The sequence below is a fragment of the Talpa europaea genome, assembly GCF_964194135.1.
Source record: "Talpa europaea genome assembly, chromosome: 9".
Lineage (NCBI taxonomy): Eukaryota > Metazoa > Chordata > Mammalia > Eulipotyphla > Talpidae > Talpa > Talpa europaea.
The window spans coordinates 93,710,773-93,724,003 of NC_140076.1; the positions used below are offsets into that span (position 1 = coordinate 93,710,773).

Here is a 13,231-nt window from a genome sequence, read left to right on the forward strand (position 1 = left end):
AAAAAAAAAAACTTAAATAAATAAATAAATAAATAAATAAATAAAGTGCAGCCTATATTAGTTGGGATAAATTCCTGAATATGGAATATGCCTTGGATTTACAATACAGGATTATAAAGGAAACCCTCTGGCACTACCACCTTTAGACAAAGACCATTAAATAAAAGTAAATGCTTCATAAATGATTATCCACAGCTGAAGGCACATAAAATTATAAACTGAACAATTTATTTGAAGCTGCCAAATGGCTGATCAACTGAGTCAGCTCTGGGCAAAATTTTAATCTGTGAAGTGTATTCTTTTTTGACAATTTAATTCTATACCCAGTACCGCCACCTCTCCATGTCTTTTATTCCAAAGTTTTCATTATTAGTTCCTTTTACTAAAATTAGGAATGATGTTTTCTTTTACTTTTGTGATAATATAAATTGTTTTTGATGTTACACAGTTCTGGCATTTTAAGCATTTTCTAATTCACTAATTTAAAAAAGACTTCTGAGTACCTGATTCTCAGTTCTGTGTTTCTATTACTTCATTTTATTTTTGCATTTCCCCACTCTCAGTATTCTGTCAAAGAAGGTCTATGGATGATAATCTTTAAGGGATATGCAAAGTCTAGATAAAAAATTTTGTTGTAATCAGTGGATGAATAAGGGTACATTTCTGGGATGGAGCACGTGACTTTTCTAATGACCCAAAAAAGATCAAGAATCATCATACTGCAAGTATTTGAGTAAGTAAATATATAGGAAAGCAGACAGAGTTTTTAAACTTAGATTTCCTGTATTTGGAATATGGACTATACCTCTCCCTCAAAAAGGCCACCAGTTCCTACAGAAGACAGGGGGTTGGGCACTTCTAAGAAAGCTTATAGATTCTTCTATCACAGGTAATCAAGCAGGTCTTTAGCCTAGGAATATCTAAGTATTTCCTTCAAGAGTGGGTCACATCATTTAAAATCCACATAAATGAAAATTGCTTGAGACCAAATACTAGACATTCTTATGGAAGCTTTATTCCTTCCTATTTTCCCTTTACATTATTCCAGTTTTGTGATAACTTGGATTAATGTAAAGATTTTAAAAGAGGAATGCTTTTTATTCATCAAAATATCATATATCTATATATTCTTGAACAATAATGCTTCTTATTCACATGAACTGATGAATTTCTAATAATAACCCAGTGGAACCCTCCAAGATGACAGGTTAGGACCACTGCTTTGTAGCAGTTTAGAATATGCCAGTGGGGAAGAGTATAAGCATGTGGAATTTATAAATACAATATAGAACTCTACATTTGGTCAACAAAAAAAAATTAATAAAGCTGATTTAAAAAAATCTTAATTGGCATGAATAAGCAGCAGACATCTGCGTAGCTCTACTAGTCAAGAACATTTTAAAAATCCAGGGAAAGTTTCAAAATTTCCAAGGAAAGGGAACATAAGTTTGTTTGTTTCTTCTATGTGGGCATCAGCTGTGGAAAATACTCCCTGCCTCCTCCCAACTTTCTTCAACTTTTCATTTTTCTTTGTCCTAAAACTGCCAAGCACACACACTATATTTTTTAACACTTCTAACATTTTGGTTAGTATTTAGTGATTTTGGTATATGTCCTCATTTTTTCTATTAATGACATTTTTTAGTTTATATAGTATTCATTCAAGTGTACTCTTGGTCAATGAAGGTAGGTCACTGAACAATTAATCCTCTTTTGAAGAATTTTCAGATGAGGTAAAGCACTTTTTAATGGACTATAATAAAATCTGTACTGGGGAGATCTGCTTTGCTGAAAGTTTGTATAATCTGCCTGAATAATCAGAATGGAACATTTCTAATATCCTCTAAAATGTAATTCAGGTCTAACTGTTCTTGGACTCCTATACTTTCTAATTAGACTCTTGTCTTCACCATAATACTACCCTGCTCAAACCCACCTTCATTTTAGGATATTCAAATGCTTTCATTATGTATATAATAATACTGATTAAAAACAAAAAGTTTAGGATAGGAGAACCTTGATTTGAATTTCAACTTCCCTAATATTAACTGTAGATGTCTAGGCAACTTGCTTTAAGTTCTCTAAGTCCTAGTATCCTATAAAATGAAAAGAATTATAGCACCTATAACTCATGTGGTGGTTGTGAAGATTAAATATTTAGCAAGTAAGCACCACAGTATAGCTTCTGACATAAAGCAAGTATTCAGTAAGAGTGACTATGATAACAATAATAGTGATTTCACGTTTCTACAGTCTCTTATTTTCACTGCTTTGCAGCCTCTAATGTCTGCAATCACCTTCCAAGTCTGATGAAGGTGGGAATATCATACTGTGGGGGAATAGCCCCACAGTAAGAGGGCTATTCCAGCAAAGCAAAACTCACTCTCTCCTCCTCCTCCTAATATTGATGGTCAACAGCCATCCTTGCTCATTTGTATATCAAGTCAAAGGATAAAGCAAAGAAGCAGAAGAAAGATACTAGCATGAACACAAGTGTTTCTTTGGTGGCAAGAACATACTGGATGTAAAGCCACAGGAAGACGTGAGGAAGAACAAAAAAGTTGGGAAAACAACAACTAGAAGAAAGCAGAACGCAGTGATTTAAAAGAGCAAGAGAAATAAAAAGATTAGAAGAGAATTTTAGGCAAAAGGATTTATGGAGATCCATTTAGAAAAGAACATATATTTTAAGATACAAGAGAAATGGAGTTGCTAAAGCACAGTAGCTTGAAACGCTACAAATGAAAAGAACAAGGCAATTTAGAGGGATTAAGAAGCAGTTATTACATATGAGTAAACTAATAAAATTGTCATAGGCCAGTAGTAGGAAGAGGTATCTGCAAGGTTGGGCTAACCAACCCAAAATAACACAGAAATGTGCATGTTAATATTTAAGCGCATAGCTATATTTATTAATCCTAACTACAGTTTGGGGGCATTAAAAGAACCTAGTCAGTGGTCCATGGGCCATTATTAAGAAAGACTTGCCAACCAAAGATTCTGAAGACTATTGAAAGTTCATTAATTTGCTTAGTTTTCTAATCAAGCCACACACTTGAAATTTCATTATAATTTCCTTTCTTGATAAAAGCATTTTCCCAATCTAGAACCACAATCTCTTTTAACCAAAGGGAGGTGTCTTATTGGAATCACCTAACAAATATAAATTTAAAAAAAAAAATGAAAAAAGGTCTAATTTAAAAATCATTGAGAAGAATGTAGACTCAAAAGTTCCACACCTCCAGTGGGCTCTTTTCCCCAAAAATCAAGCCAATAAGAGCCAAAGGAAAATGAGTAACTTGCTTAAAATTTTACCTAACGGTTTACAAGTTGCTGAAATTTAATGTGTATTCAGATTCAACTGTTGCTTACCAAAGGAAGCTATAAATATCATCTGAATTAGCACCAATCCGGTGAGAAAAAAATGTGTACTGTATCAAACAGGCTTGCTGTGTTATCTGTTCAAACATACCTGTACCAGTCAAAAGTCCAGCACTCTTCTTTCGTGCATAAGCGCGTAAGTGGTTGGACAGGCTAACAGCACTTGTAAACGTCGTATTGCAATGCACACATGTTCTAAGCTTCACAGGCATACCTATCATTCAAAAGAAAACTATAATCCAGTTCTCACTTCAAAAAGTGAAATTTTCTTAGCTAAAAGCGTGAAAAGTACCATAATAAAGGTGGTTTTAAAAAACGGTCATTGAATTAGCGTAACTTAAACTAGGGAGGGGGAGTCAAATTAACTACTGTTAGTTTGTAGTTAGTATTTAGAGCCAACCCATGCTTTGGAAAGGTGGAAGAGGAATGTCTTGAACCTCTGAACTTCTCTGGATTTAACACCTATTATCACTTTCTTGCAGATTTCTGTGTTACGCAGATCATTTCCTAAACCTAAAATACAATCCTGTGATTTGAATAGCACAGTTCTGTTGAGAAGTTTCAAAGCTTACAACATCACCAATAAAAAGAATTAAAAAGTCTAGTTGACAAAGTGGTAATTAAAGTGTTTTATCCACAAAACCGTAAAAGGCTCAATACTAAATTAGGCTTTCTGATGAAGGCTGGGAGAAAAGGTGGTAAAACACACCACTGAACAGCTGTTAGACACAACATTTTATTCAGGGCATTTTATGTTCATTACTCTGAATGCGCAATCAATAATGAAAGTTAATGATTTGAAGTTTTTGCTAAAATCTTTGTGCTAAATAAATGATCAACAAGCTAACATTTTAGGCATCACAGGAAAGAAAACAGTTGAAACAATAAGAAACTCCTAACTTCTCAGACAACCCTCATTCCCTCCACACATTTCAATTGGTTTCTTCAACATTATCGTGATAGCCACAAATATGCTTTACCTCTCTGAAGTGTACTGCACCTTGTTCAACACAGTTAACACATCTTCCTTACATTTTATCCTCCTGGAAAATGTTGAAAAATTGACTTTGAAAGACTATTCACATGAGAAAGAGCTCTATTAACCAGAAGCCCGTTAACCAGAAGCCCATACAAAATAAACTGTTTTTCATACTACTGCAATACCAGTAACTTTTCCTTGTATCAAAACTGCATTGAAGAATAGTTAGATATCCCAGTAGCTGCCCAAAGTAAACAAATTGACATGACAGTAACTTCTTATTAATCCATTCATCAATTACATTCGACACCGTACTAAAATTGTGAGACATCAAACTTAATATCCAACATTCTTAACCACCAAAAGGAACCTAAAGACACTTAAAATTGTTCAAGTCTAAAAGTATAAAACAGACTTAACAATACCAAATAAGGCTTGGCTACTTCAACCGCTACATCATTTGCCAAGAAATACAAAATATTCATTTGAAAAGGGAAAAACTGCTGGTGCACAAGCACTAAGCCAAACCACCCATTCGGTCCATTAGTACACCAATGGAAAATTTAAAACCTCAGACAAATATGTTTTATACTCACAACAGTTTTCCAAAACTAAACTATCCCACAATACAATGAGGAATTGGAGAGAAGTTTCTTTGGGTTAATCACAACACACATCAGACACCAATCCATTCGGCTTAGAGAGTCTGTTTTGTTTTGTTTTACCAAAGCAGTAGGAAAACCAACAGCTAAATCTTGAGAACATTATCACTTTAAAGAACTAGCAAACATATGACAAAGGTTTGCCTTTTCAGTAATGCTATGCTTTTCAACGTCAACCTCCCAGCCACAGAACCACCCAGGCCACAGCAAATTTCATTTTTACAGATCAGCTGTTTGTTTATGCTTTAGTTCTCACCTTACATTCTGACCAAGTAATAAGGCACACAGAATTCAGTGCTGATGAGCATCAATTGAAGATTTATATAGAAATGAGAGTATAACCAATCTGTTCTGCAAAAAAAGCAGCTTAAATAAAAGATTCTGAAAAAGCATTTTCTACAAATATTCCAGTAAAGTAAACATAATAATATTTGTTGATCTTAAATGAGATAGTCATAAGTGTCCTCTTACCTGAGTGCATAGTCAAGTCCATTTTCTGCGGTTGATACATCAACGGGCTGTCTTCATTTAATGGAAGAACACATTTCTGAACAAATCTCTTTCTTGCCGTCTGATTATGTATCTTTTGAGGAGAAATAGCAGAATTCCTTTCTTCTCCCATCCTTTTATTTTTAAGCAGTTCTATCAGTGTGAGAGACTGATTCTTTTTTCCACTGGGCAGTTCTGGTTTTGTTTCATCATATTCACTTAAAAAACTCAGACCTTCTTCCTCAGATGCAGACACTGATAAAGCTTCAGTCTTTAGGCCATTACGGTATGCTTCAAGAGGTATAACATTTTGGGATATGAAGTCATCACTTGATGCAAGTTTCTGAGCTACAAAAGGTCTAGGAATAATACGACGACTGTTCAATGCCTTTAAGATCTTTTCATATTTTTCTTCATTTTGCATCATCTCATTCAGAACACAGATTGGAGATTTGTGAGCATCCCATTTGGTCTTTCCAAGTCTTTTCAGGTGGCCTCTAACATGATTTGACAATCCAATTTTAGTATCAAACCAACCACCACAGAGCTGACAAGTGTGTTCTGAAGTGGTTTCAGACTTCTCTATAGCTAAAAAAAAATTTTTGTAAGAGTTATATCAGAATTTTAAAAATAAATTGACCACCTTAAAACTAATTAACTGACATGTGAAATTATGTGACTATAATAAAGACCAATTCAAATAAAACCTTCAAATCCTTCGAATTTGAATAAGGACAATTAGCCCAAATGATCTACAGGAACTTACCTTTTCTAACTCGCTTAACAGGTGTCCCTGTGCCAGCTCTTTTGAAATGTTGCATTTTGTCGCTTGTGGCTATTTGTTCTGGTGATACAACATGTCGGGCTTCATAGCTTAATCCTGCTCTGTGAAGATGTCCCCGGACATGATTTGACAACCCAACACCCGTTTCAAATGTTGCTGGGCAGTAAGGACACGATTTCTTCTCCAGAGACAGATCAGTCCAATGAAAGACAGAACCATGCTTTGACAATGAAGTCTCTGCATTTTCTAAATGCTGAGGATCATGTATCTCATGCAAAAAGTTATTAGTTGCAGCATCTTCATAATATTCAAAATAAAAACCATCATTCTGATCATAACTAAGGGTAGTATTTTCTCCAGACTCCTGACCTTCCACCTTGCTTTTAAATAGAGGAAATAAATTTACATGTTCTTGATTAATATCATTATAGGTTTCATCTTCTATGGTCTGTGTGGTATAGTCACCTAGCTCAACATTATCCCAGGAACTTTCATCTTCTGTTTCATAGCTATTTTTCTTTTCGGCAGAATTAAGTTTCTGTAAAACAACAACAGTCATTTTATGCAAGAAATCTGGATAGCTATCCAAGTCTTCTCCTCCAGTAGAACTTCCCTTCTTAGATTCTTTTACTCTCTTTGCAGCTACACGCCTATGGTCTTTGAAGTTTTCTGCCCTTTTGGTGTCAGAGTTATGCGGGTCTGAAATAAAACTATTGTGAGAATTGTTTGATGATGAAAACAGATGTAAAGAAGTTAATGAACTCGTGTCTTCTTTTTTGAAATGCACAGGATACGATTCACCTGATTTTTTGATCATCCTATAGTTTTCATATTTGTGTCTATAAAAATAGTTGCTATTTGCCTTGGCATTAGATTTTTCTTTTGCTGCTTGATGGAAATATTTGGGTTTTTGGTCAACGCTGTTTTTAATCATAACAGTCTTGTGAGAATTGCTTTGATTGCACACATTTACACCTGACTGGGTAACACTTTTCCGAGCTTTTTGTATTCTGTTTGTCCGCTTATGGAATTTTGAAAAATTACTTGATTGTGAGGATGATCCAAATGTTCGCTTTACATCTTGTTTTAAAGCAGAGTTCTTTGGAAATGTGGTTGACTGCTGTTTACTTAAAGGTTTAGTGCTATCGATATCTATAGGTTCTTCTAGGACGTTATTTTTTCTTTTATCAAGTCCAAGAGAGGTACCAAATGAATCAACACATGATGATGAATGCAAGTACTCCATGTGTTTTTTTAAAATACTTCTGGCTGAAGTAGTGAAAGGACACATCTTACATACATAGGCAGCTGATTTTTTGGATGATCCTACAACAGAGTCTTTCATGAAAGCCTTTTTTTGCGCTTTTCTCTGGGTTATGTCAGAATTGACAATCGGACATTTTACCACTGCTCCATGGGCAATGCCTCGATGGCATTCCAATTCATTTTCTGTCACTGCCATGAAGTTACACTCTTCACAGCAGTAGTACCTTTTATCTTTTTCATGGGTTTTAGCATGTTGCACAAATGTTTTAGGGCAGTTGGTACCAAACACACACTGAGGGCACTGTAATCGTGCATTTCTTCCTTCATCCTGAAGTTCTTTCAATTCACGAATTTCCTCCATCAACTTCTGTCTTCTTTCTTGGTGAATAATCATATGCTTTAGAAGTGAGTTACGATCTCGAAATGTCCGTCCACATTCTCTACAAGCGTATGGTCTGGGAACATTAAGATGGCGAAAGTGGCTATTCCCATCTAAATGATACATCATATGCCTGTGGAGGTGCTTTTTCTCCCTAAAATTCACATTGCACTTAGTACAGGGGTAGAATGATGGCTCTTCGGTGCTGAAAGTAGCAGGTGACTCAGAATCACTTTCTTCACATTTCTTTTTTAAGGTATTTGAAAGGAAAGTGCTAGTATGAACAGGTGAACTGTCTTCTCCACACTTATCTGGGTTATAAATTAGATGTTGAAAAGTATCCACAGATTCCAACTCTTCATCAGTTGATTCAGGCTTCACTTTTGATAACGTATATTTCTGTGAGTCTATTGCTTGTAGTTCTTCATTCTGTTCCAGGAAGTCTGTTTCTAGCATTTTTGACTTATTGGGTATACAATTAGAATCACTAAAGCAATCCTCAGTGTAACGGGTGATCTTGCTTACATCCATTTTTCGCTTTCTCTTTTTTTCTAAACCAACTTTAGAGTGACCTGGAGTTTTATCCGCTGCGTCTTCATTAGTCATAAGAAACTGAATGAATTCTTTTTGGGGATCCCAGTTTGGATCATTTTCTGACCTAAATTCATCTGTACCTGAGGAAATTCCTGTTAATGTATTGACACAATCATCCTTTACCAATAAATCTTCCCTATTCTCACCCACCTCTACTTGATTTATTAAAGTGCTATCTGATTTTACACTACTCCCTACTGAATTCTGAATGTCACAACCAACTGAAGCAGAGGTAGGTAGTTTTTTAATGGAATGGGTAGGATTCTTCGCATGTGCTACATCTGATAACAAAAATAGAACTTGGTGTTGACTTGCTTTCTGTGGTGTGGATGGCTGAAGATCAGCTGCCACTTTCAAAGTTGAACAAGATTCTGTTGTTGGCTGATCCACAGGCTGTCCAGTAGTCAATGAAACACTGCCTTTATTCATATTGGAAGTCTTAGTTAAGGAGGAGTGTGAAACTGGTCCATTAACAGTAGCTCCTTTAGGCAAGATAAAGTTTTCACTAGAAACGGTAGGAGCACCAGCATGTATAAATAGAGTAGACTGGCCTCCACTTAAGGCTTTTTCAGATTTGTCCTTTGACAGTTCTTCAGGCAGAGTGAAGGTATTGTTTTTCTGAAATGATGTTTGACAATCTTTTGGTGTATGAACTCTGCTTTCTTCATCTGAGATAAAACTGCTGTCATCCAGGAGTTCTTCTTTAGCACCAGAAATATCGGTGTTTGTCTTCAAATCATCCATATTGCTGGCAAGCCCATTTAACACATTTACTCTAGAAAATGGAAAAAAAAAGTTTAGATTTGCATGGGAAAGAATACCATTAGAATGCATGGAAGTTGAAAATACACATTTTTATTAGCTTAATTCTAATTTTTTTTAAGATTTATTTTTATTTATTTATTTATACAAGCACTGGGTACAGTCAGAAGTGTGGGAGGGTGAGAGAATTCACCAGAGCCAGAGCGGGGAGCAGAGCAGGCAGAAGGACCGAAGCACACTGCTGAGGGGAGCAGCGGGTGGCAGGAGAGGTCTGCGCGCCATGTGGGACCCTCCTCCGGTGGCCGGGGAGCAGCCGGGGATTGAACCGGCGCTGCAAAGGCTGCGGGCAGCTTCGCAACCCAGCGCTCAACCGCTGCGCCACCGGGGAGGCCCCTTAATTCTAATCTTTACATGGAAAATTGGGAATAATTTTCCCAGAATGAAGAAATACTTTCAAAAAAGGAAAGATTTCAAAAATGTGTAAAAGGTTATTTTTTTTCTTTGTGTGAGGCAACAACCACCCAATGTTTCATATATACAAAATACATAGGGAAAAGCAACATAAATCCACAGAGAGACATAAGCTAGATAAATTAGTATGTTAAAAGACAGAAAACAAACTTTAAAAAATTCACATAAAGATTGCTAATAAAAAAATGATCTTAAGTAGATTTACTAAGGACAGTTATTCTAAATAGAGAATAATATAAATTCTTACTGCAGAAATAAATTTTATCACTAAAAATTTATTTTTTGAGGAAAGTAAGAAAAATACCACTCAGTAAATAATCTTACATGAAGAACATATTTGTTATGAACATCAATAGCTAATGTATGAAAGAACACTTCTTACTTTTAAAAAAATTAAGATTACTTCATTCTTAAACACTTTACATTCTCCTAAAAAAGTTCTATCAACTTAAAAAAATTATCCTTAATTCTAAATTCTGAAGTCACAAACTAATGAAGTTTTACATTACTTTAAACTTCCATAATCCAAAAGGCTATTATCCCATTTTGATCTGACAGACTGCAATAATATAAAAAATTTTACTCTGAAACATCATAAGTATACATTAAGTTTTTTTGAGTTTACTCATATGAAATTTAGATAAAATTTTATCAGACATTTGAGAATACATTTAATCCTATAGGAAGAAAACTAAACATTTTAAGAGGAAAAGAGACTTCTGAAAGTTTCAGAGACATACAGTATGATGGCTATAATTATTCCCTGTTATGATGGGTTTCCCGTTCTTATTCTACCTTTAGAAATGGCCTCAGTGTATAGGAACTGCCAGTCTCCTTGGAAGAATGGACATCGTTGAAGAGAGAACCATGAGCTAGTCTCCATCCTATCTATAGAACTCATAAAATGGTTGGCCTAAGTCCTCAGGCAATAATCGTTGAATAAAAGACTAAAGCATTGAATAAAATCACAATTGCAAAATAGAAGCAAAAGTTCCTAAAGAAGAAAACCAGTTTTCTTCCAATGAAAGTTGATACCCCATTAAAATAATTCAAATTCCATCTTGTCTATGATTACATTCAACAATTGTGGGCAGGTCCTCAATATATCCAATAATATTCATGTACAGTTTGCAGAACCTCAAGTATTAACTATGTGAAGTACTTGCATAAAGTTCCACAGTTCTTTTTCCTTTATACATAACAGTAACTATAGTTTATTCATTCTCCAAATATTTGTGAGTCCTTACTGTGTGCCAAGCGATGTTCTAGTACTAAGAATACAGTAGTAAGAAAGACACACAACATTCATGCTTTCAGATCAAGAGTAAACGCTTTACATTTGTCTTTAAATGTATTTTTTCATTTGTATAATGAAATGATTCGTGTATAATGTGTGACAGCATGAACTTGTAACTCAATATTAAGAAATTAAAACATTTTCAAGAAAGTTCATTATTTTCTATCTTTTATAGTACCAACTACATGCTTTGCTTTATAAAATTTTGTATCTAGCTCAATAAAAGAATTGCTTCTAATTATGCTTCTTATTCCACAGTTAGAATAAGCACTTACAAATCTTACTAATGACATTATTCTTTTTATAAAATGTGTTCTTTGAATAACAAACATTACAAATGCATTTCTTAGACATTAGTATTTGTACCAACAATCACTTTCTATTCCTCAAGATTTTAGAATTCTGTTTTGAGATTGACAAACTCCCACAGTAATAAAAATAGACTTCCAATAAGATCATATTCAATGATATCACCCCAAAATGGTGCTAATGCAGCACCCAGCAGGAGTCTCTATATCACATACACAGAAGTTAAAAATGGGCAGCAAATAAACATGTGTTAGGAAAGAGTGTAAATGTTAATGTAAAGAAGCAGCAAACGTTAATGCTACACTATTACCCATTCCTGTTATTTCTCATTAAAGTAGGTAAAAAATACAAGTATAAAATGTTCTAAAAGGGACAGTATCAAAAATAGTTATGGATGACAGGATTTTTAAAAAGCTAGCCTGAAAGACACTTTCTGTTCCTTCCTATTTTTTATTATCATAGAGGTAGACAAATATATGCTCAATTTGAAAGCCTGTATTAGCTTTTCTCAACAGGAAGCAACGTTGCTAACGAAGTGGTAAATTCAGTGTTAATGAGTGGTTTCACTGTTACCACCTCAGAGGTAAAGCCTTCCATGTTCCATGTTCCACCCATCTGTTCTGGTGTTAGAGGTTCAGAGATGGAACAGACGCTTCCCATTTAAAGCAACTTCATTGGTACCCCCTGAACAGCAGGGTGACAAAACTATGAGAATATCATGTTGGTTTGGAGACTGCCTCCTCATTACCAGAATGGCTTTATAAGAGCTTCCCATAGTTCACACTCTGAAGATACTTTTCTCAAAAACATAAAAAAAAGTGTATAAATGTATAACAAATCTATTATCTATGAAACACAATGAGCAAAAAGACAAAAGATCAAATTAAATATTGTTAAAATACAAAATGTATTTATCAAAATTTTTCCTTCACACCTACATAATGAAATACGGTTTACCTGCTCCTAAATTAATCATCACTAGTCAAAAATAAAGTTACTCTTTTTCAGAAAAAAGATTTTTATTAGCACATTAATAATTAAAATATGCTATTAAGAAATTAACTCAGTAAGCTAGTATTTACACAAGAATAAATTTTTTTCCAGGTTTAAAGTATAAAATGTCCTAACAGGAACATCGTAAATCTGACATGGATGAGAGGATTTTTAAAAAGCTAGCCTGAAAGACACTTTCTGTTAAATTTCAGAATATATTTTGACTTAAAAATGCTCAAAATATATTTTCAATACTACTCAAGAATCATAAGCATTGTACTGAGATACAATGAAGAATAAGAGAGTATAAAAATCTGCACTGAATAACGGATCTAAAATTTTAACATAAAAATTTTCCCACATTAAGAAATGGTTAAATGTCCTCCAGGAAAGAAAAGATTTGAACTATAGCTAATGTCACACCATCTCAAATAGTTCCCCCCCACCCAAGCTACATCTATATTGGCAAATATATGTAACAGAGCCATCCATACAAATTTATGCCAATATGAAGTAGGGAACATTATTTGAAGGTAAGCATTATTCATTATGTTTTAAAAGGGAAACTAATAAAATAATGTTCTGTTGTTTCAATTTTTTAAATTTCATTGGATTTGCTGTATCAATTAGGATCTTTTCATAAAATGTTTAGACATTATTACTATGTCCATCTCTATGTAAAATCATATAAACTATAGAATCTTTCCTTCAACTGAATTTTAAAATGTTCTTTAAAAAAATTTACACTTTATAAAAAGCTGCAAATGGAATTTTAAATCTACATAAAACATTTCAGTTTCTAGAAAATCATAATGAGTTCTACAGCTATAACTGCCTGTAGTTATATATACTGTGAGCATTAAAA

General features: G+C 34.2%; 1 protein-coding gene across 3 annotated transcripts in view; it reads right to left on the minus strand.

The window, feature by feature from the left end:
• ZNF644 (zinc finger protein 644) overlaps positions 1-13,231 on the minus strand; it is a gene marked incomplete at both ends in the record, with an annotated part of 57,922 nt that overhangs the window by 13,033 nt on the left and 31,658 nt on the right. Inside the window, 3 exons of one of the 3 annotated variants that reach the window (XM_084244350.1) lie at positions 5,494-6,099; positions 6,278-6,994; positions 7,097-9,309. In XM_084244350.1, the coding sequence (XP_084100476.1) occupies positions 5,494-6,099; positions 6,278-6,994; positions 7,097-9,309 (3,536 nt within the window). Of the gene's footprint in view, positions 1-3,472; positions 3,596-5,493; positions 6,100-6,277; positions 9,310-13,231 lie in introns of all 3 variants that reach the window. The other 2 variants (XM_084244348.1, XM_084244349.1) reach the window with 2 other exon arrangements.